General features: G+C 42.9%; 1 protein-coding gene across 11 annotated transcripts in view; it reads right to left on the bottom strand.

The window, feature by feature from the left end:
* The window catches only part of PALM2AKAP2 (PALM2 and AKAP2 fusion), a 311,697-nt gene that overhangs the window by 174,157 nt on the left and 114,710 nt on the right, over positions 1-22,830 (bottom strand). For 5 of the 11 annotated variants that reach the window (XM_054689096.1, XM_054689098.1, XM_037491598.2 and 2 more), the window contains 4 exons: positions 18,493-18,607; positions 17,594-17,615; positions 12,345-12,446; positions 2,930-3,625 (listed from right to left, as the gene is read on the bottom strand). In XM_054689096.1, the coding sequence (XP_054545071.1) occupies positions 2,930-3,625; positions 12,345-12,446; positions 17,594-17,615; positions 18,493-18,607 (935 nt within the window). Of the gene's footprint in view, positions 1-5; positions 3,626-12,344; positions 12,447-17,593; positions 17,616-18,492; positions 18,608-22,830 lie in introns of those variants that run through there. The other 6 variants (XM_054689100.1, XM_054689101.1, XM_054689105.1 and 3 more) reach the window with 5 other exon arrangements.

The following is a 22,830-nucleotide window of genomic DNA, read 5'->3' as shown; positions in this document are numbered from 1 at the left end:
AAATAAAATTTATACTTAAAAATCTCTATATAAACAAGGGAAATAGTCCTCCTTTCTCTTAAAAGGGAACTGATTATATGCTTTAAAAGAAAGCCTAACTAACCACTAGCTTAAAAAGGAACAAGATTTTGCAGCTTCATTACTGAATCGCTAATTAGTCTGTTTATGTAACTCAATACCCTGTGTTTTTGAAGGGAGTGACACCATACATAATAAAGTTTACACAGAGAGAATGCCACTAACATCAGGGAAGGCAGAACAATTGCAAATCAGTTTATATTTTCACTACTTGTTGTAGGTGGGATTATAGGTCTCATCCCATAAAAGTACTGGCTGAGCCTGACTCCTCCATTACGACAGGAAAATAATGCCAAATAGGAACATGTATATGCCACATTTAAGCACACCTTCACCCACAGCGGTCATCACAGAGCACCTTAATAAAGGCAACACATCTTACTTTAAGGACCATTTAATAAGTGTAGTGTTAAACAGAAGTCTAGTTCATATAATTTGCTAATTCCTAGAATAATAATGGATGAAGGAGACTGCAGATCACTGGTTGGTTGGCTCTTACGAAGACTGCTGCAGTGCGAGGAGAGATCCTGTCCTTCCTGAAGAGCTAGCTCACTTATTGAGGGGTAGGACATTTCAGGAAATTATCTGTTTATCCAGCAGCAAGCCCAAGATAGTTTTAAACTCCAAGTGAGAAAAAAATATATTAAACTATGGTAAACTTTTAGATTGCTTCTGTCCTAAAGAAATTAAAATAACAGATTGTCCAAAACATTGAAACTTTTTCTATGTAAATTTTGATGGCATTTTATTTGATGTTTAAGTGATGCTTCATTGACCATTTACTGAGGAATGTGAAGCTGAGAACAGTGAGATTTAGCGCCAACAAAACCAAATGTTATTTCTAGGTAATAGAGCAGTTTTATTTAATTGCAGCTGCTCCAGTGAAACTGACGTTTAGAGATAATTTTAAAAACCAAGTTGTGTGTGGATGGAATCATCTTAGAAAACAGAACTTACTAGGTCCTTTATTTATCTCTTTTTAAAAACTTTTTTGTTTACATATTGGTAATAAAATGTGTTCATTAAAAATGTAATTATTTGAGAAAAATTAACTTTGAAATAATTGTTTTTTTCCCTTTCCAACTGGAGTATTTATAATTTCAAGCCAAGAAATTAAAAATATTAACAGGTAGTTCAGCATTGAGAAAACGACTTAGGACAAATTTAATTGGCTTTGAATAAAACTCTCTGAAGCTACTTTATTTTCCTTTCCACAGAGGTTAGACTTGATGCAGTGTTCTTACTGTATGCTCTTTGAAATTATGTTCTATGAAACACAGATAATTTTGTGAATGATTTGCAACAATGCTGTGAACATGGGGAAATAAAGTTAAGATACCTCAGTTATTAATATCAGTTAAAATGTAATACCTTTATTTCACTACTATATTATATTATTATTTTACTAAATTGCTTCCATTTGGTTTTGTTCCACATGTGGCTGGCTCCTTTGGGGGAAAGCTAAGACGTTATTTTAAGAAGTATTCATTGTGTTCTAGAAAAAACTGTTCTTTCACTTTCTGGAATTCCCAGAATTTTAAGAAACAATACTTTAAAAGGCTATGTGCCACTCAGTATCTATTGAATGAGTTTAAATATTTAATGTCGAGAAGATAAGTCTTTCTTAATCTTTAAAAAATTTTTTTGACATTTTAAAGTTTCCTTTTAAACCTCCATAGTGATGTTCTGGGGACATTCTCTTTCTCATGGGGACAGAAAGAAAAGAGTCCAGATGTAAGGCTCTGTAATCAACCGGCAGGAGAGAGGAACAGGGAATGCAGTTACAGCACCATCCACAGTGAAGGGAGCACCACAGTGACCATTGCCAGCCAGAGAGACTGTTGGAGCGATGTGGTCGCTGCAGAGATACTCCTCAAAATGATCCCTTCATTGAAAGTAGATTAACATGATCAGAAAATACCCATGAAAAAGGAAACAATATAAAAATTTACATTTCTTTGAGATCATAGAAGCAAACCTCATGGGTTTGCCTAAGTTTGGAGATTACTACTGATGCTTAAAATAATATTTGTTTCATGTCCTTAGAAAATTAAAAATGGTGCTTTGTATAGAAAGGGTCCATCAGGTAAGCCATAGAAAGAGAAAGAGACAGCTGCTGACGGGCAGGTTATGCGATCAGTCCCTACATTTCAGCTCTGACAAGAACTGGGTTCTTTCCTTTTACATCCACTTCATTTGAGTTTTAACAGAAGGAATGCCATAGATGCACAATACTGTAATCTGGAAGCTTATGTAAGGCAGCAAAAAGCATCACCCTAGATTAGACAGACTAAGTAAGGTCCGCTTTTGGCTACACCAGCTAGAGCCAACAGCATTTTGCCCCACAAGATATAAGAAGCAAAGATCCACAGCAAAGGAGGCCAGTGAGAAATTAGCGACGTGGTGAGTGACTACATTATAGGAACACATTATAAAATGAAACCCCCAGTGCCTATGGGTTCAATTCCAGTCAAGTGAATTAAGGCTACTATATAACTGGCTGATATGAAGAGTCCATTCCAATCGAGCAGTAAGGAATCGATTCACTCTTGAAGACACAAGGAAAGGTGTAGAGGAAAAGCGAGTTCTTGGAAAGAATGAAGCACACACATGCACGTTTTCTCTCAGGTGAGGAAACTGGAGGAAAAAATGAAAGGGAAAAAAATAAAAGAGATCAAAGCAATCCAACTGCAAGGCAAGGCAGGTGTTTGCTTCCAGTTCACAGTATTGCAGTTAGTGGTACAGTGAGGTCTACGGAAGTGGTGGAGAGCAGAGGCTGCCCAGGAGAACAGGGAAGAAAGAAGTGGTCACATGACAACACAGCACTGACAGCGCTTTTTCTTTTGGGTACCTGGGGCAGGCTCTGTGGCCAGGCTCTCTTCCTTCCCTTCTGGGGATGAGGGCTCTGTGGTGTCGGAGACCGGCCTTCCGGACACAAGCTCGGCCGCGTTCCCATCGATCGTGGACACGTCCGTCACTGTCTTCTCCCTCAGCGACTTCTCATCGTCTTCGTCAATGAGGACCAACTCAGCCTTGATGGTCTCATCATAGCCTAGCACCTTTTTAGTCTCCTCTTCATCCTCAATATTTTGGTAGCCCATGAAAATCATGGTGACTGGCTGATCCAAATTTGCCTCGGGGCCTCCAGTGCTGGGGGCTTGGGCCTGCTGCCCTGGGTTCCCAGAAGAATGATCTTTCCTAGACTTATGTACCATCTCTAACTTGGCTTCTTTGCAGAGCATGTGTTCCTTAGGGTGGCTGAGGCTCCCATCTGCAATCACAGTCCTTTCTGACACGCGCCCTCCTTTCAAACTTGATTGTCCAGCCTTCTGAATAAGCTCCTCTACGTGCTTGGCGCTTAATTTGTGCACTCCGTTTTCTACTACGGTGCCTCCTGAGTGCACCTCATACACTACTTTGGTACCATCATCACAGACTTTGACTCCTCTCTGATGGACCCCCTCTGGGCCAATCGTGGCGGTAGAGAGAATCTTGGTCTCTCCTGTTTGTTTGTCTTTCTCCACATTAATTTCCATGGCGTACACAGCTTGAATGAAAACAAGAGAAAGGAAGTGCATGTTACAACAAAAAAAGCCAGTGAATGGTTAATTGCCAAACAGACAAAAAAGGTGTTGTGCCCTTCCTAGTCTAAGTGGCAAGCATCATGTTAGAGTGCGTGCACGTGTGGACAGAGGTGGTTACGTATGTGTTTGACCACAGCAGCTTAATGTACTGGGAAGAAAGAGGTACAGAGTGACCGGATCTCAATGGAATATAATGCCTACGTCTAAAGAAGACCTGCCCAAATAAGGCCTTATGTGGCTGTGGAGATCCAGTGTAAGGAGGAACAGGAAGGATGGCAACATGCAGTTCACCTTGACGGACAGCTCACCTGAGGCTCACAGGCAATTTTAAAGCCCTTGGTTAAGAGGTAGTTCCAAAATCTTAAATCTTTTTGCTTTTAAACTCTTTACCAGTGCTCTCCTGTTTTCCCAACATTCCCCTTTTATTATTAATGGAGACTAGGCAAAGAATTAATGGAGAATAGGAGAATTTGTGCAGGTGAGACATGGCTATCTTCCACTGCACTAGGAAACAGGAAAAGCTACCAAAGTGGTCAGATTATATGTCCTGTGAGTACTTCACTCCGTAGCTAGATTTCTAAAACAAGGTCTGGAAAAAGAACAAGAGGAAGCATCATCTCATGACACCAGAGTCTGAGGGAGATGATCACAGAAGCTCTTTCTTCTTCCATGCACACAGTGCTGAGTCCTCGTGATTCTGGCCCATACTAGCTGTCCCACCTGTGGCCATCTCTCTGTGCCACTGTCACCACTCCACCTGAGGTCCTCAGTTTCTTCCTCTTCCCTAAACTTCTGCAAGAGCTTCCTACCTGGTCTTCCTGCTAAGCCTCCCAACTTCCTGCGCCCTCTTCAATTCATCCCCAACCCTACTGCCAGTGTGGCCTTGCTAAGAACCATCTCCTTCCTGTGCTGTGGACCTGGTGACACACACCATCCTTTCAAATCTGTTACCTCAGAGTCTTCCTGGGAGGTGCACATTCTGGATGGGAGGAAACTGGACCTTAGACCCAAGAGCCAACTGTCCCCAGGCTGCCAACCCTTGGATGATCCATGAATACATCCAGTTCCGCAGCTTCAAAACTGAATTCAACTTTTTTTCCCCAAAACTCCTTTACCAGTACCACCCATCTTTCAAGAGCGAAATCTTAGAGTCACATCTGGCTTGTCCTTTTCTTCCTAATTACCTGTAACCAAACAACTGCTGGGAGTAACTAATTCTACTTCAGGACTACCTTCAGGCATCTCCTCAGCACCTCTCCATCACCACTGATGGAGACTGAGTCTCTCCTGCTCTCTGCACAATAGCCTGGTCTCCTATTCACCTGCCACAACTCTCTCTCATGGTCAGAGGGCTAAAGGTAACCCTGCTTTTGAATGACATGAGGAGAAAGAATTTTTTTTTAAAGACTGCGGAAAGGGAAAATAGGGAGGAGGAAAAGAAAAGAAAGAAGAAAATAAATTTCAGACAAAGAAAAAAAATCAAAGACCATATGATGTAGACCTATGGTGGCCCCTGCCTGTATGCTCTGTCCTGCCCACAGAGTTACCTTATAAACCTGCTGTTGGTTCCTTGTGTCTGTATAGAATAAACAACCCCTCAACTTGGGGTACGATCCCTTCAGAATTCGTCTGCGAGCCTACTTTCCAGGCTTGGCGTGCAGGCCCTCTCCTTGCACACACTCTCCAAACACAGCAAACTTCTTGCTGTTCTAGGATACTCGGCACCTCCATGCCTGCTCTTCTGTCTGCCTCTGCTGCTCTTTATCCCTCTCCACTGGCACGTGTGTCCTACGTCACATCTCTGTTACCACAGCCGAGTGTCCTTATCCCTTTCTGAATGACTACAAGTCCCCCATCCACGTTAAGAAGATTCAAACACTCTTTCTTCTGTTATATCAACCCCCTTGTCCTCGTGCAACCAAACACCATCCCAAAAATGTCCTGCTTTTGTTAAGATTTCCATCTTTTGACCTTCTATACATCCCACTATGGTTGTGCATCAATGTCCAGGTCACTGCCCCTTCTTCCACAAGCTCTCTTGAGCCTTCCATTTCTAAGTCATCTCTCTTTTAAGATAACCTGAGCACTTCTTCTGAACCTGTCTGAAGGCATGTAAATACTTTCTGCCCAGTAGAAGAATTCTTTTAGAGATGTTTTATTTTTCCCATTGATTTTTAGGATCTGTGTAGGCTCGTTATTTTTGCCTGACATCTTTTATGCTTCCTCCTCTCCTACCTGATATACACATCTGTGAAACAAATACTACTAATTAAAAAGTCTAATTTGGTTGTCTTAATCTAGTCAGAAACACTTTGTATAATATGACACCAATGAAAAAGTACACACAGTAATTACTGTTTGAACTAGTTAATAAAAACAGCAATAAAATTGTTCCATCTGTTTGCATAATAAGATACAATCTGTTTATGGTTAATGCTCAACAAAAAAGTTTGTGAAGCAAAATCCAATGCTGATTTTCATTGTGTCCATTTTGAAAGTTTCACTTATTTAGCATGAAAATCTTGAGTTTCCTTAAGTGACACAATGGAGGTCAACCACTATTGGTTCTTGAGCTGCAGGGGCTCACACAATTATGGTCATATCAAGAGAAATACTTGTTTCAATTATTTCCTGATTTTCCAAAAGATGTATCATCAGAGAACTAGAATAGGCATTTAAAATTTTGTATGGACTCCAAAAGTTTGTTCTTTCAATAATACATTTACACTAAAAAGCACAACAGTTTTAGGTGAAATATTATGTCCCATCACTATTAACACACTCATGGGACATATTTACAAATAAAAAAGGTAATAATGATTGTCAGTTGTAGGCACAATATTCAATGATCCCCAAACTTCCAGTAATATGTGAACAAAATGACACTCTGACCTATGATCAATTCCAAGTATAAAACAGATACTTCTATTTTTATATCCCTATGGAATAAAATACAAATTATGAACATGGGCATCTTGAAAACAAGCCTCTATTTCTACCCACCATTGAGAATGCTGTAACTATTGGTCCTGTTTCTCCCTCTCCACCGTTCTTATCCCAAATCTCATTTTGTCTTTGCCTGTTCATAGAATCAGAAACTGGACAGAAAGGAGAAGTTCTTTACTAGATGATCCATACAATAAAGAAATAGATCCATACAATAAAGAACTGAGAAAGCAGGAGTTTAGTGGAAGACATAGTAAATAAAAGCTGTTAGGATTTGCACAGAGAGGGAATGGAGGGCTGTAGTGATGGATGGTGGTTTGGAGAGAGTGCTATGTGGAGGAAAGGAAAGGAAGAGGAAAAGAAAGGAAAGGAAATATGAGAAGAGCTTCTGGGTGGAGATCTGAATTGAACTCCTTTTAATAGCCTCCAGGAAAAAACCCACTTTTTAATATTTCCTTTTTTCTGATTTTGAACGATATCTTGCTGAATGTGAAATCACTTTGGGACTCAATCATATGTGACAGGTTTAATTAGGATTACATATTTATATTGGCATGTAGTACTCTATTCTTGCAATATTTGTAGACTGTGAAGGTATAACATTTTAGGGCATTTTATAATCAAGTAAGCCTAGATACGTTATATCATAAAATACAACATCTATATTTTTTCCCCACAGAAAAACAACGTTTCAAAGGAACCATAAATTTTTAGCTACTTTCTTCAGAGTTTAGTCTCAGAACCCTTGTCTGCTTTCACTCTCTTTTCTAGAAAGGAGTACCTCAGTGGACATTTTGAGAAGCTCTGACTTACCACACAAAGACAATATTTAGATTTCAAGGACACATATATGAGAGTGTTATTTAGACATTCAGAAAACCACACAGGAAGTGTGAATGCTTATCTTAAATGTGTTGTCTACAACAAGCATTTATATATTGCTCTGATTCTTAGCCAACACTATTTCAAAGGGTGAATATAACCAGTTGGAAAATAAGGCTTACATTTTAAATTCAATGTTTTTTTCATGTACACAATTTGAAAACTCTTCTTTTCACTGCTGCCAAGTAGTGCATAGAAAAGACATCTCACTGACATCACGCCCTCATCTCTCACCCAAGAGCACTCTCTGCCCTGTGTGCCCTCAAGCTTCCCCACGGCGCAAGCGCACTACAGGCTGTGCAGGGGCGGGGGTCACAGGGTCAGTGCCTGTGCTCATCTTATTGGAAAAAAAATGAGGAGGGGGTGTTGCTCATGGGAGGAGGCCTTCTGGGGAGTCCAACAACCCAGTGAGGCAGCGGAGTAAAATGTGCATTTCATTAAGAAAAACGAGAACCAAAGTGGGTAGTTTCCGCAAAAGGAGAGAAACAAATGACTGAACTGGGTCTTTGACTTCGGGCCTCTGTGTTTGGTTTCTTGGTTCTTGCTCCCTCATCACTCTCTTGTCAATAGAACCTCCTTGCAAGTGCAGAGAGACTCCAATGGAGATTGACAATCTCAATCTCTAGGTTCAGAAAACATCCAGGAGAGGGCTAGAATGGGAGGCTCCTGGGGAAGACCCCTGCCTAGAACCAGGGTGAGGGTGGAATGGAGAGCTTTTGTGTCTGCGTGCTGCAGGATCCAGAGATGGGTGTGGGAGCCTAGAATGCCTGACTCCAGTTCAAACTCACTCCCCTGGCTCTGTGAGCTCTCTTGTGACCTTCAGTTGTTGCAGTGAGCAACTGTAAGTGCTGGAAGAAGTCTAGGGCAGAACACCTGACACAAGTAAGGGGTGGGGGGACATGAGTCAAGGCAAGATCATGCAAAACATGTCACTGCGTTCCATGAATTGGGAAACCCAACCAGTGTTGAAGCCCGTGACTCAGCTCCTCCCCACTCGCTGGCTGTGTTCAAGGTCTCTAGAGCGAGTTGGAAAATGTCAAAGATACAGCCTGTCTGAATCATCAAGTCCCTTTCACTCCTTTACAGAAACATATGCCGTAGGTGTCAGGATAACTGCTGGATGACCACGCTTCATAGCTGTCGATTTAGGGTTCCCGAGGGCCAGAAGACCTCCTAATGGTGTGCCACATGCCTCTGACTTTGGTGCAACGTTTTAATCAGAGAAATGATGAAAACTAACAAGAGCTGGCTTTTCCAATTTAAGGTGACAATCAATCCACTGAGAAGAGGGAGGCAGTAAAGTGCCACAGCCGTGCACTCTAAAGAGTACTGACAAAACAGATGAGAGGTTCCTGCTTTCAAAACTGTTACAGCTGTTTTCAAATGAAAGCTGACACAGAAATACAATATGTAAACATAAGCAAGGAAGATCATCTGTGTTTGAAGCGGGAGACAACACAAGGCCTGACCACCAGATCCCCAACTTCATTCACTCCCCACCTTCCCTCCAGCTCTCCTGAAACTCCATGGGACCCCTGACCACTCACAAGGGACGGCACTGGACAGTAGCATCAAATCTACAATGACAAGAAGGGGCATGGCTCATTCTTATTCTTGCTTTATGAGACGGAGAAATAAAGAATTGTGTAGGTTCTAGTGGGCAGGAGGGACAGTATGTATATGGGGGTGTGGGGTAGACTGCATGCTTCACCCTAAATGATTCTGGAATAGGGACTACACTAATGACAAATTGAGGCTGAACACGGTCAAGTGACTTAGCGGCTTTACTTTAGAAGCTGAAGCTGAAAGGCCCTGATCTGAGTGGCATGGTCTGCTCTGCTCTGTGAGGGGGGGTCACCCGCCCCCCCAAGTGCACTGGGGAGCTCTGAGCATTGCCCAGAAAGACAAGAGGCAACGTGGGGTGAGTAGTGTTCAGAGAGGGACTGGGTGGCGGGGGGCAGGGATGTCTTAGAGCAGTCTCATCATGTGGGGACCAGCTGAAGAGACTGGGGCTATGCACACAAAGGGATATGGAAAGACAGGAAATGATAGTCGTTTTCAAAACTTAAAGGGAAATCAGAACTTAGATTGTTCTGAGTAGCTCCAGGGGGTAGCGCCAATGGGTGGAAGGTGAAGGCAAAGGAATGATAGCTCCATCAGGGAAGGACTTCCCCACAGAGCCAATCATAGACAGACTGGACCACTCGAAGGGAGACTAAGCGCCAGCCACTGCGGGGCACGGCGTGATTTGAGGGCCTCCCCTCGGCTTCTATGTTTGAACAAGGGAAGCGAAGCCTCCTAATTCTGAAAAGCAATGATTCCAAATAAATACCCATTAAGAGCTAGAGGAAAGGATGCTTTGGTGGTGGGCGTATGTGGTGACAGAGATCTGAGGAATTGTGAAACTGTTCCCCTAAATCATATACAGTGTTGTAAATCTACAACAAAAAATTAAAATTAAAATAGAAAAATAAACACCAATTTATACGGAATTCTAAACCTCTCAAACTCTAAACAACCGGAATATTTGTCATACTGCTGATAATGACAAGTGACATTTATAAAAATAGCCCTCAGTTTATACAAATTTCCAAATGGGCATTCCTAAAACAGGATGGCTTGTATGTAGGAGAATTCTAGTGACAAGTGTCATTAGCTGGCTTGCTATCCACGCTCTGTGTAGTCCCTGTTCACCATAATTGGTAAGGAATCTGAACACTCTGTTCCCAAAACAGCCTGGGCAAGAGTTAACTACATCAAATGCAACTCCTTTCACAACTCTGCTTACATACATTTCCAGGATAGATGTCTTTATGCAAATGAGCTCTTAACAAATCAATAAAAACACATGCAAACTTATTTTTTAAAAGATCCTTTTTAAAAAGAAAGCATTTGTTATTTCAGATGCTAACGACTTTGCATTATCTTCAAACATAAGGGTCTGCAGGATGCTAGGTTGTGACAGTACGTGTACTCCCACACACAGCACTAAAATCCCAGTAGCACACCGCTCTTGACTTCACACTCCTTGATTAATAACACTGCTCACATCCCTTTAAAATCTCTTAAAAATTAGTTCTCATACACTGTGCCTAGTCTCTGCCTGAGCCCGTCCATTCTTTGCATGAAGTGCAGGTACATGTAAAAGGAATGAGAAATTGTTCAGCCACAACTACTTGGAATTTTCAACATCCACATCTCTATTTTTTTCCTCTGCAGCACATGGCAAGTTTATTAAGGAAAAGAGAAAAAAAGAAAATGAGAGACGCTTGCATTGGCACAGACGGGCAGGCTTAAAGGATGAGACCTGCCTATACCCTCACCTCTAATAACAAGTGGGGAGGCGTGACTTTTAAACAGTTATTACCTGAGTTGAGCTCCAAAGGGCACCTCGGAGCACGCAAAGGAGGCTGCAGCTTAGGACACTGCTAATAATTCCTTTGTTGACAACTGGAGGCTGCAATTTCTGCTGTATCCATCTTGTTACTGTCCAGGGTTCTGTGGCCCGTGCCCTGGTTTGACCACATACCTCTTACAGTCCCACCCAACTCTAGGATTCTGTGAGTCTGTATGTAAAAGGAATATGCTAAGATGTTCACAGAGGCAGGAGATCCTAAAATGGATCAGTGCACATGACAACAACGGATATACTTACTTGCCATTTTATTTCACTTTTTTTTTTTTTTATGATCCTTATTCACATTTTATTTTTTTTTATTTTTTTTTAAATATTAAATTTTATTTTTATATTCCCCCATACAATTGCAAACGCCCCATTCTGACCCCAATCCTTCCCCTCCCGCCCCCCACCCCCCAAAAAGTGTCTTTGGTTCATAGTTTTTTGTTGATTTTGATTTTCACTTTCTTATATTCATTTTCCTGGTTTATTTCACTTTTATAATAAAATTAAGAGTATCTGTTTCATAAAGTATTTAGATGGCCTCTATAAAAGACTTCCTCTGACTTAAAAGTTCATGATTGTCCTGTGGTTTATAAAAATTCCCATTGTGTGATTTCTTTTAAACATAAACTTACCTAGGTTCTATAAAGCATAATCTGATGTTCATGTTTGAATTCGCCTACATCGTCACTAACTACGTAACCTCGGGCATTTCATTTTTTTCATTTAACCCCTGGCCCTCAGTGCATTTCTGCATAGAGCAAAAGGTACAGAGGTTTATTGTTCACATCCTTCTAGTTCTGATTTCTGAGTCACAATCGCATTGAACAGAGCAAATCACAGTTCTCTGTGTACTTGACAGCCATGAACGCATTATTCTCTAAAATTCATAATTGTAAGAAACATTAGCCAGAAACATGTTCTTGAAATTGCTACTCCACCGCCCCCAATATGCCACAGTAGCTAAGAAATAACTCCAGAAATGGGAAGACTTGAAAATATATGTTCATAATATATAAACAGCTCAGTTCCCAATGGATTCCAGCAACGCACTTAGACACTTTGAAAATGCTCTCCACCTAGCTCCCATTAAAATTCATTTAATATTGTACAATTCCATACATATGGAAAATAAAAATCCCTGGGGACAGAGTTTAGGTTAACATTGAGAATAAGGACAGATAAAATAAGAGCACAAAAAGGAGAGACAGGCGACTCTGAAGCTGGAGAGAAAACTGATTTTCTAAATAATCCCTCCCATTTGGTCCTCATTTACTCCTTAGGGCCCAGGGTCTGCCCTGCTTGGCCTCTGTAAATTCTATCCCTGAGGTTGGGTTGAGGACAGGGTCCCACTACGTAAGGATATCTGGGCATCCCTCATTAATAAAGCTCAGAGAAATGTAAGCCTCATGGCCAGTCTGAGCATTCAAACCAAATAGCTCCCCAGCACTTACCAGCTGCTCTGCTGGTCCCGTCCTGCCCAGGTGAAGGCTCTGCTGCTCGTGAACAGAGGATTGGCAGGTTGGGGAGCTGGGAGGAAATGTAATTTACTGCATCTGGTAGCAGAGAACAGGGAATACAATTAGGCACAGTGTCGGGAGACCCAATGGGTTCACTGCCGAGACAGCAGCTTGCTGCCCTACATAATGGGCTGCTGAGGCACGAGAAGATCAGGGTAAACAAAGACAAGCATTTGCCCAGCGACTGGCATTCAGCAGAGTAGCTGAGGTAAGAGGGATCCCGGCCAGAGTGCTCAAGCCCACAACTGCATTATGTATTAAAAGATTCATCAGAAAGCTCTAGATTCTAAGTACAATGACTTCAGGGGGAAGAAACTAGAGAGGCTGATAAAAGCCATATCAACTAGGTGGGAATGACCAAAGATGGGACATCAAACTAGAAATGTGTGTTCCACAGACGTAAAAGATCTAGGGCTCATTCCCTGAAATATAAATATAATGTGAGATACCTGATTCATTCACAGGACCAGTTTTATAGGCATAAAATAAAAAATAATAGTAATAATAAACAACTCAGACTTGAACCCACAATTTCAATTTCCTGGCTGGCATTTCAGGCAGAAAATTCTGAGATTTCAAATAAAAACACCATGATTCACCACAGGCTCAGCTGAAGGAAATGTGCAGGGGAAATAGAAGAAAGAAGGAAACCACTGAGGTAAGACAAAGAGAACTAGTGCATCTCTCAGAGGTGAGTGAGAAAACAAAGGAAAAGTCTAGAAAACTGGCTTCTATGTGAGCTGACTCCTTCCTGTATCATGACCACGACCGTGTCACAGAATCCTGGAATGCCCCTCACTCATTGCAGATGACAGCTACCTGCTTGCTGCGTCTCTCCACTGAACATCCACAATCACCTCAAACTCAGCATGTCCAAAACAGAGTTCTCATCTTGGTGCATCAGCTGTTTTACCTGTTCCCTGTATTTCCTTTGGCACACAATTCATCCAGGCCTTCAGGCAGTGTCCTTCACTGCCCTCCCTCGCCACCCAGGATCCCATCAGTCTCTTAGCCCCTACCTCCTTACATCTCTTCTGTCTGTTCCATCCTCAGCATCCCTGTTGACCATCTCTTAGTTCTGTCAGGTTTCTGTTTTGTTTTGTTTTGTTTTTAAATTTAAATTTCATTCTGGAAAGGACCATGAGTAGACACAGAATAAGGATTAGGGTAAATTCAATTCTACACCAACTATATGGTTTGCTGACTCACATGTGAATCTCAACAATCCAATATATGCTGATAAATGAACTATAATGTTCTTAGATCAAAGGACACTTTCTGTGTGTGGGGGGGGGGTACAGTTTCCCTAAGGGGATAGATTTTTTCATATCCATTGGGGAGAAGGAAGGAGAAATCCAGGGTAGACAGGCAGGCCTTAGGTTGGAGTGAGACCTGGACCCTATGTGTGTTGCCATTTGGACCCTGGTCGGTCAGACAAGATTGAAGGTCCTCCACTGGATGGAAGGAAGGTGGATAGTTGAGATGATGGTGACTTGGAGAAAGCTATGAATCAGCCTGCAGGACCCCCTGAATATGGGCCAGGAATTGAGTCAGAGGATCTGAGTGTGGCCATGTGTGTGTGAAGTTGCATTTGTGTCTCTAGGTTGAACTGACCTGCCGTTGTTCTTAAAGCTAGGCTCTGACTTAGTCCCTCTGTTGGGAGTTACATGAAGGGACTGGGCCCCAAACCTGCACATGGCAAAACCAGACAGAGTATCAACTTGGGATAACCCAGTCCTGAGGGGTTAGAGGTAGATTGCTAACAGAGGCCCATGGGAAGAACAGAGCAGCAATGTAAGGCTGGAGAGACAGCTTTGGGGACAAGATATAATAAATCCAAGCATATTGGCAGAACTACCAACTTCCACTGAGGAATTCCAGAAATCTCCAATCAAATGAAATGGAGACTCAAGCCACTAAGACCAGATGAGACCTCAGGAATACGTGTCTAGTGCATTCTATGCTAAATACAGAGTTTCTAGGACATCCCTGAATACTGAAAGTTTCAGTAGCTAGAAACAAAAGGCAGCTGCAGATAGGGATTCTGTGTCTGAAAGAGCATGTGTTTTCTAGTGCTTATGTCTCAGCCTCTCCCGGGAGGCAGCGCCCTGCTAGACGAGAGCAGGTGGTGGAGTTGCCTTTTCCCAATGTTCAATGGCCACAAGCTTGAGGACTACAGTTCTTGGTGGTGCTGGTGGTGAAGGGGCGCCGAAGCTACATGGCTCCTGCTAGAGATAAGGGAGTGGTGAGGAATGTGGCATGAGGAGGAGGAGGAGAGGGCTGGCCTCTCAACATACCATTCAGTAGTAAACCCTGAGGTGGTGCAGCTAGGAGGTGTCTCAGAAACCAACACAAGAGTAAGAAACAGGGTGTCAAAGCTCCCATGGGAAGAATCTCTTCACATAATGTCAATCAGTCAACTCCCCCCTTCCTGAAAAAGTTAGGGTTGCCTCTCATTATGCTTCCCATTGTCTGAGAAGTGGAGTACAGTCAAATACAGAGCAGAATTGAAGATAATGCTTCTTCATAGATAGCACAAGCTATGAAGACATGAATTCCCAAAGCTAGAGGGGAAAAAATGATGAAAATATGACTTCTGGGCCATGGAAGACATACTTTGGTTTTCTAACAACTGATATGGATGTGGGGAGGGTGCCAGGCCACCACAGACTGGGGTGGGTGGACACTAAGAAGATCAGTATAGTACAGTAAGGACTGAGATAGGCCCAGGACAGACATTTCCCTTTACCCATTCTAGTCAAGAGTTCTACATCAGCTACTCAGTAGATAAAGAACAGATTTAGCACTAGACACATGCTATAAGCAAGCTACAGCTTAGACAAGGGTCTATTTAGGGCAGGAAAAACAACCCATGAATGGGTGAAGATTCTGCTACATAATATGGGGAGTGGAGAAGGGAGAAAATGAGGGGGAAATCAGAATGTATATGGCCAGGAAATTCCATTCAAAATTGTGATCCAGCATTTTAGTACTTTATTTCCTCTCCCACACATAGGACACCTGAAGTGGGTCACGGCACACACGCACCAACAGCCATCTCCTGGCACCCCATTAATTATTTGTAGCATTATCTGCAGCCTTTTGTAGAGCTGCATGATCCTAGCTGGATTCAGAAGTTGGGTTGTTTTGTTAAGGCATTATTATTTTATGCTAATTTTTTGTTAGCTCTCGGCAACAACAGTGGGTTGATTTAAGAGGGCCTTGGCTACTTTGAAATCAGAGAATGAGAAAATCATCAGGTTCCAAAGACCTTCAGCTGCCTGTGCTCCAGATTTTACCCTCAGACCACAGCATGACCACAATGACCACATTCTTGGCAGGACATATTCCCTCCTTTAAACCTCACCCTTGGTTTGTGGATGTGACAGAATGGTCCTCCCTGACCACAGATGGCAGGAGTCATAGTTCAGGGTGACAGTGAAAGTCACAAAAACGTTCCCTGATGTGTCTGAGGATCCCTAAGCACCTTGCAGCCTCAAGCCCAAGTTCAAAAAGGGAAGGAGGACAAACATGAGGACAACTGTCTGTAGACTCTCTGTAGTCACCATAAGTTTTCTCACCTCTAGGAACTGTGTAGGTAAATGAATGGAAATGATGGAAACAACTCAGGAGAAACAGAGAATTCAGGATGAACATGAAAGAGCAGTGACATGAGTTTATAATATGGTTTCACGTCTCACACCGCCTTGCAGACATGATGTGCAGGCTCCGCCCCTTCCCTCATCACAGAGAAGAATCTAAGAAAGGCCCTGGCTTAGGAAGGGAAAGGAGAAAATGAAATGAAAGCATAAGAAGTCAATGTGCACCCTTCCGGTAAGTGGGTGTCTGCGGATCTGTGGGTCAATGTCTGATCCCACCCGTCTGACACTTAGGACTGACAGTGTGCACGGCCTCAGGTGGTCTCGGGTGCCAGGCAAGCTTGCTAGTTGCTCCATGTTGCCACCCCCAAGTCCCCCAAACAGGCAGTTTATGCCCATTTCCAAAGCACAGAATGACAGCTCAGATTTGGCTGCATCCTAGAGAAGGCTTTGGAGCTGCAGGTGCCCCTTCTCGAGTCCCTGTGGCTTGACCCTGACTTCTCTCTGTCAACGTGCCCTGGGAACATAAGGGTTAATTTAATATATTCCCAAAGACAAGTGAACCAAACTCCAAATATCCTGCCTTTCACTTTCTGGGAACACACACACACACACACATACACCCCAAACTTTTTTTTGGTCCAAGTCAGAATTATCCTTAATACAAGCATCTTAGCTAATTCAGAAAAATGCATGATACACCTCTGCACTTTTAAACCCTTTCCCATATTTTTCCAAACGATCCTGGGAAAACACTGATGCCAACTCTTATTTCAGGTCCTGATCATCTTCCTAGTTTAGAGACTGACTTTTCTCTAAGAACCGAGTAAGAGGAGGAGAGCTGATCCAGCTCCAACATTTTCAAGCCAGTCTAGCTGAGGCCCAGAGTGAAAGTGGGAATCACGTGGTTTTCATGAGTTTGCAGTTAAGGTTAGGGGTACAAGGCAAAGGACAGGAAGTACACAGGCCCAAGTTCACCCCCACGGCCCAGGTAAGGACCAAAAGGGTAGAGGCAGGAAAGGGAGGGTCTTGCTCCTATCAGGATGGGGACAGGGAGCCAGGCCCTGCTCTTACCCTTCATGTGCTCCAGGCCAACCCTACCTCACAGGGAGGGAGTTCTGCCCAGTCCCATCTCCCTGGAAGGCTGGAGAAACTGTTGTTTTCTGGTTCAAAGAAACCCAGAGGGCTTGGAAAGTTTTCCTCAACACCAGATGATGCTCTTCACACGTGTGCTGTCATCTTGGGGAAGTCGCCACCAGTACACATGGGCTAGTGTCTGTCAAGGACTGGTCCTGATCTGAGCATTTTTCAAGACCTGGCTGAGCATTTTTCAAGAAAGGCCCAAGCAGTGAACCTTTGGGGTTGAATGGGAAGGAGAACCACCGGGCCAACTGTGGAAGACTAGAGACTGTCCCTGAGCGAGAGAGGCGATGACAATGAGGGACATGAACCTCCTCAGTGGCCTGCAAACAGCACCGCCCTTCTTTCTGACGCCCTTACGAACCAACACGTCCTAATGCAACCCGCTAAGCTGACCGGGATGACAACATTCATTTCCAGATGGGCAGCAATCACTTCACTTACCTCCATCCGTGTTGGAGAAGCTCTGTGGAAACAAAAGCAGGACAGAGGGTTACTACACAGTGGAGGAACCAGCCCTCATTCATTCTGTCCCCTAGCCCCCCTCCCCTCACCACACACACACACACCCAGAATTTGACCCCTGTGGGCAAACCCAGTGCTCTCAATTTCTTCTGGAAAATGGCGATTCCAAATTTTGAGGGAAGACTCTGCCATTCCCACCTTATACTGAATTTCTCCCACACAGACTTATTTCCATTTAGCCAGCAAATACGCTTGGTTGTGCTGGAGAAGCCACATCAGGAAATCTTAACATATAAAGATTCATTTGATTAGACTGATTTCCTGTGGCTGATGGGCACCTGAAGAAACAGGAATCACAGAATGGAGGAAGGGCCTGAGAGAGGCAGAGCCTATTGGCTTTATAGAGTGCTCCTTCCTGGCTTCGTGGCAGCACCTGTGTTTATACATAGCAAAATTTCATGCTTTTACATTATTTTTTGGAAATCATGTCTGTTTGCTATGCTTTTGCCTCTAGTCTTTTCATAAAGGAAAGACTTTAAAAGCAGAGTCTAATTAAAACCACAGGGAACATTAAAAATAATTCATTTTAGAATTCTAGAGTCCAATGGGAGAGGAGTTTCAGGCACTGGGCACATAAAGGGGTCAGACAGTAGGTAGAGGTGTTAAAGACTCTTATCTATGCTACCTGGGAGACCAGGAGGTCCCACATCTGAAGCCAGGCTGCCCTCAGTTTCAGATTTGTCATGGGTCCTCACATAATCAGCCCTCATTTCACAGAGTCTGTGGCCCAATCTCATCAATAGCAATGGGTCTCTCCAGCTGGAACCATTTTGCTAGAGCTGACTTCCCCATATAGAATTCACATTTGTTTTCTTCACCTTCTGAAAGTCCTTGAAGGATTTTTCTGTCTCCTTCAGTTTCTCTAGGATGATTTGCTCTTTGGCAGATATCTGGGACTCTTCACTTTCTAGTGTTTGTATTTCCTGTTCCAGCCTGGAAAACACACAAACAGAGGATAGGTCACTTTATTGTCCTGCCATCCCTGGGCAGGAGAGCAGCCCCTTCCTGTGGGCTGATGTCCTGGCAGTCTCATACATTACGCTGAGGTGCCACGCCAACGTTTCATATTACAGAGAGCCCTGTGTTTTCAGCTTTGCCCCAGAGTCAATGGAAAACCACCACCTGTGCCTCCACTGGGCACCACCACCACTTTGCAATGTGATTTGGTGTCTCCCCTCCAAATTGACTAATATGCACACTCTCAACTTGGAGGGAGGTATTTTAAAGAGGATATAAAATCTGAAGTTGTAGCTGTCTCAGAATAACTCTCTTCTGTTGGGTTGGCAAAAGGGTAAAGGGCCAGTCTTGCTCAAAGGGAATAAATCCCAAGAGATGGCTGATTGCCAGAATCCTTGGGAACTGGCTGTCATCTCCCCCAGTGGATGGGCCTCTACTGCCAAATAGAGGGGAGAGGACACAACTGGCTTATTCTTCTGGAACTTTCATTATTCAGATCTATCTTATATATTTTCTGAAAGGGAAATTTCAGTACTTCCAGAGACTCTGGGAATATTCCAGAACAGCAGCTATAGTTATGATGTGGGGCAAGTCTCAGCAGCTGTACTCTTTCAATGAAACAATAATAAAAACCCTTAACTCTGATTGGGCATTAAATCTGTGCCAAGAACCCAGCTAAAAATTCTCAAGGGTTATTTAATTTAACCTTCCCAATGACTCCCTAAGTAGGGAATCCCCATTTCACAAATGAGATTATTAGAACTTGCCAACGTTTAAGAAACTAGTTTACTATTGCAGAACCTTGGAGGGCAGACTCAAGCGGGGAAGTCTAACTCTTGACCCTGTTCCTAACCACTGCTCAGACTCTCACTGAATGGAGTCTACAGAGCTTCACACACATCCTGCCGTGTTAAATACCAGGCATGTCAGCAGACTGGGGTGGCCTGTTATGCAGCCATGTTTTGGGCTGTTATGAAGGGATGGATGTTTGCTTGCCTAAAGGACTCCAGACTACCATGCTTCTTGAATTAGTTGGTTTGATCTCATTCATTCATTCATTCATTCCACTTTGCTTTTGGTCTTTTTCCCTCCATCATGCTAGCAGCTGTGCTGCACTGCAGAGTCCACTCCTGCCTGTATGAGCCCCTCACTCCCTTCTTCCTCTTCCAGCTTCTAACCTGCTATTCGGAACTGTCCCCTAGAATAAGCCCTAAAAGAAGAGTTCAATGTGAGCTCTTCTGAGGGGTACCAACAACTGAGATTGCCACATGGGTTTATTTAGGGATGCACTGTGCCCCTTAGATGCCTTTTCTGCTTTTTTGGGGGCGTTTCAGAAAAATGTCTGGATGGGTGAGACTTTGGAGCAATTGAGTTATGATAAACATCCAATTGCAACCCCTCCAAATACATAGTTTCCAGTATACTAATCATTTCATTCACAGTAAAAGTGGAAGACCCTGTAATGACTTGCAAGGCCCTATGGCATCTAGCCTCTCAGTACTTATATGGCCACCACTCTTACCGACTTGCCTATTTCACTTTATGATTTGTTAAACAGAGCTACTCCTTGTTCACTGATTTGTACATTAGGCTTTCCCCTCCTCCAAGAAATCCATCTCAAAGTTCTAACCATTCTTGAAGTTTCAGCTCAGATATCACTCAGCCCTATTAGGCTTTTAAAAATTCACCACCAGGAAATAACTTTGGTTCTCTGAACATTTATTGGCACATTATTTTGGTTTATCAGGGGTCTTATGTCTACTATATGTTAGAAAAGTGGTTCTCAACTAAAGTGATCTTGTCCCCCAGGGGTATTTGGTAATGCTGATCTATTTCAGGTGCTCATAAGTCAAGGCAAATGGAGTTGGTGCTACAGGCACCCAGCGGGTAGAGGTCAGGGATGTTGCTAAACATTCTACAGTGCACAGGCACCCACATGAAAGAACTATCTGGCCCCCAATTTTTTAAAGATTTATTTATTTATGCATACAAGCATTTATTTATGCAGTTATTTATTATGCATGCATACCTGGGGTACAGGCCATCAGTGTGGGGGTGGTGGTGAGAGAATTCACCAGAGTCAGAGAGGGGAACAGAACAGGCAGACTGACTGAAATACCCTGCTGAGGGGAGCAGCGTGTGAGTCAGGAGAGGTCTGCTGCACCATGTGGGTAGCTCCCTGGCCAGGAATCAAACTCATGCTGCAGTGGCTGCAGATAGCTTCATAGGTTGTGTCTTAACCCCTTGTGCCACTAGGGAGGCCCTGGCTCCCCATATTGATAGTACTAGGTTTAGTAACTTTAAATGCTGGGTTAGAATATACATTCTTCCTTTCTCCTACTAAATTCATCTTGGGGGAGGGTATAAATGGTTAATAACGTATACTGAATGATGAAACCAAGCTGCAAAAAGGTGTGGTTCTGCCAAGAAGGGACCTTCCAGATTGGAGATCAGGATGTGTTTGTCAACAAAGTTTATCGTGAGAAGCGTGGGTTGAATTTCAAACAGAATCTAAAGATGTGGAGGCCAAGTGACACAGACATATAAACAAAAAAGATATAAAACTCCTTTGATACTCTAAATGTTCAACAAATCTTCTATGTCTATTCAAATTTTTCTGGGGCAATTAAGGCAAGAGATTTGAGCATAGAATGGGACAACACACCTGGACAGTTAGATCAACTGAACTAATCAATGAATAGAGGAGTTCCAAGCCAGAGGTTTTGTGGATAGACTGAATGATAGCAGTGACCAGATGGGTTCTAAGCAGATTTCATTTGAATTTCAAAGGACAGAGGACCTCCGCTGGCAGTCAGAATGTGAACAGACTCAGTTGTTGTCAAACATATTCCCTGCCTTCCCCCTTTACCTCTCTGAAAAGAGTATATTGACTCATGGATATACACCTAGCTTTGAGATCTGCTTTGCACTTGAAAGTAGGTGGGAAGTACTTCCTGCCCCTTGACTTTGAGCTTAGCCACGTGACCTACTTTAGCCAATGGGAGGTTAGCAGACACAACAAAAGCAGAAGATTGGAATTTGCCTGCCCACTTGGGTTTGTCCTCCTGAGCATCTGCCAGCACCATCAAAAAGCTTCTTGGGCAACTGCTGTCCCTTCAGCCTGGGCTCTGGAAAGAGCATGGGGGAACAGCCCAGAGCCCAACCCAGAGGCAGAAGCTATGGACAATGTAGGTCCCTACCTTAGGTCCTGTAGGTAAAAACTACACCTTCACTAGAGTTGTTCAGCTGAGACCAGTCTAGATCAGCAAACACCCAGCCTACCCACAGAAGTGTGAGCAAGAATAAATGATTTTATTTCAATCCACTGGGTTTGAGAATATGTTGTCATATAGCACTATTGCTGCAAATGCTGATACAGCTATTATATATATGTGTATATATATATACATATACATATATATAAAACATGTATATAAGGATATATAAGAATATATATCCTAAAAATGTGACTCAGTAATACATATCAATAATACACATCAGATCTATCTTCAAATAATATCTAAAGCTAAGGATTGAAAAAGAATATAAAGCTATCCTTGTGCCACTTTGTCCAATCCTCAAAGAAACCTGCAAGGGAACAGGGTAGCCACTCTTGAAGGTTAAGATTGAGAAAATAGGAAAATATCAGTGGTCGTTGTCTCTGGGTAATGGGATACAATTCCAATGTTTTCCCAATGTTTAAAAAATTCATGTGTTCCTTATCTAACCAGAATAAAAACAACAAATTGCCTTTTAAAATATCCCCCTTTGGTCTAGTGCTGATAAGGCAGAGTTTCACAGGCTGAGGCATAAGGAAGCAACTGGACCTCAACTGTTCAAGTGTCGAAAGAAGAGGTTCATGGGTGCACTCCAATGTCTATTTACATTTGATTCAACCAATATTTTGGGAGCTTGTTTGGCTGGACTTGGAGCTAGGTATTTATAAAAGTCTCTAACACAAACAAGATGGTGTTAAAAATGACTGACTTAAAAAAAAAACAGGATGCCTCTAAGTAACTCACTTCTGCTACTGCTAAAGCAGACTTAATGGTTAAGAATTTTTTGTGACCTGATGCCCGCTGGCTGGCCCCACTGTCTCCATGGCCTGCTTCTGCCCCTATGGGTTTCAGTCCTCTCAGCTATATAGTTCAAGTGCTAAAGATTTGGGTCAAGATACCATGTAACTGAGAAGAAATGGA

Source organism: Talpa occidentalis, unplaced genomic scaffold, assembly GCF_014898055.3.
Source record: "Talpa occidentalis isolate TD23 unplaced genomic scaffold, MPIMG_talOcc4v2.1 talOcc4.7, whole genome shotgun sequence".
Lineage (NCBI taxonomy): Eukaryota > Metazoa > Chordata > Mammalia > Eulipotyphla > Talpidae > Talpa > Talpa occidentalis.
The sequence above is the reverse complement of the archived record's forward strand: the minus strand, read 5'-3'. Positions and strand labels throughout refer to the sequence as shown.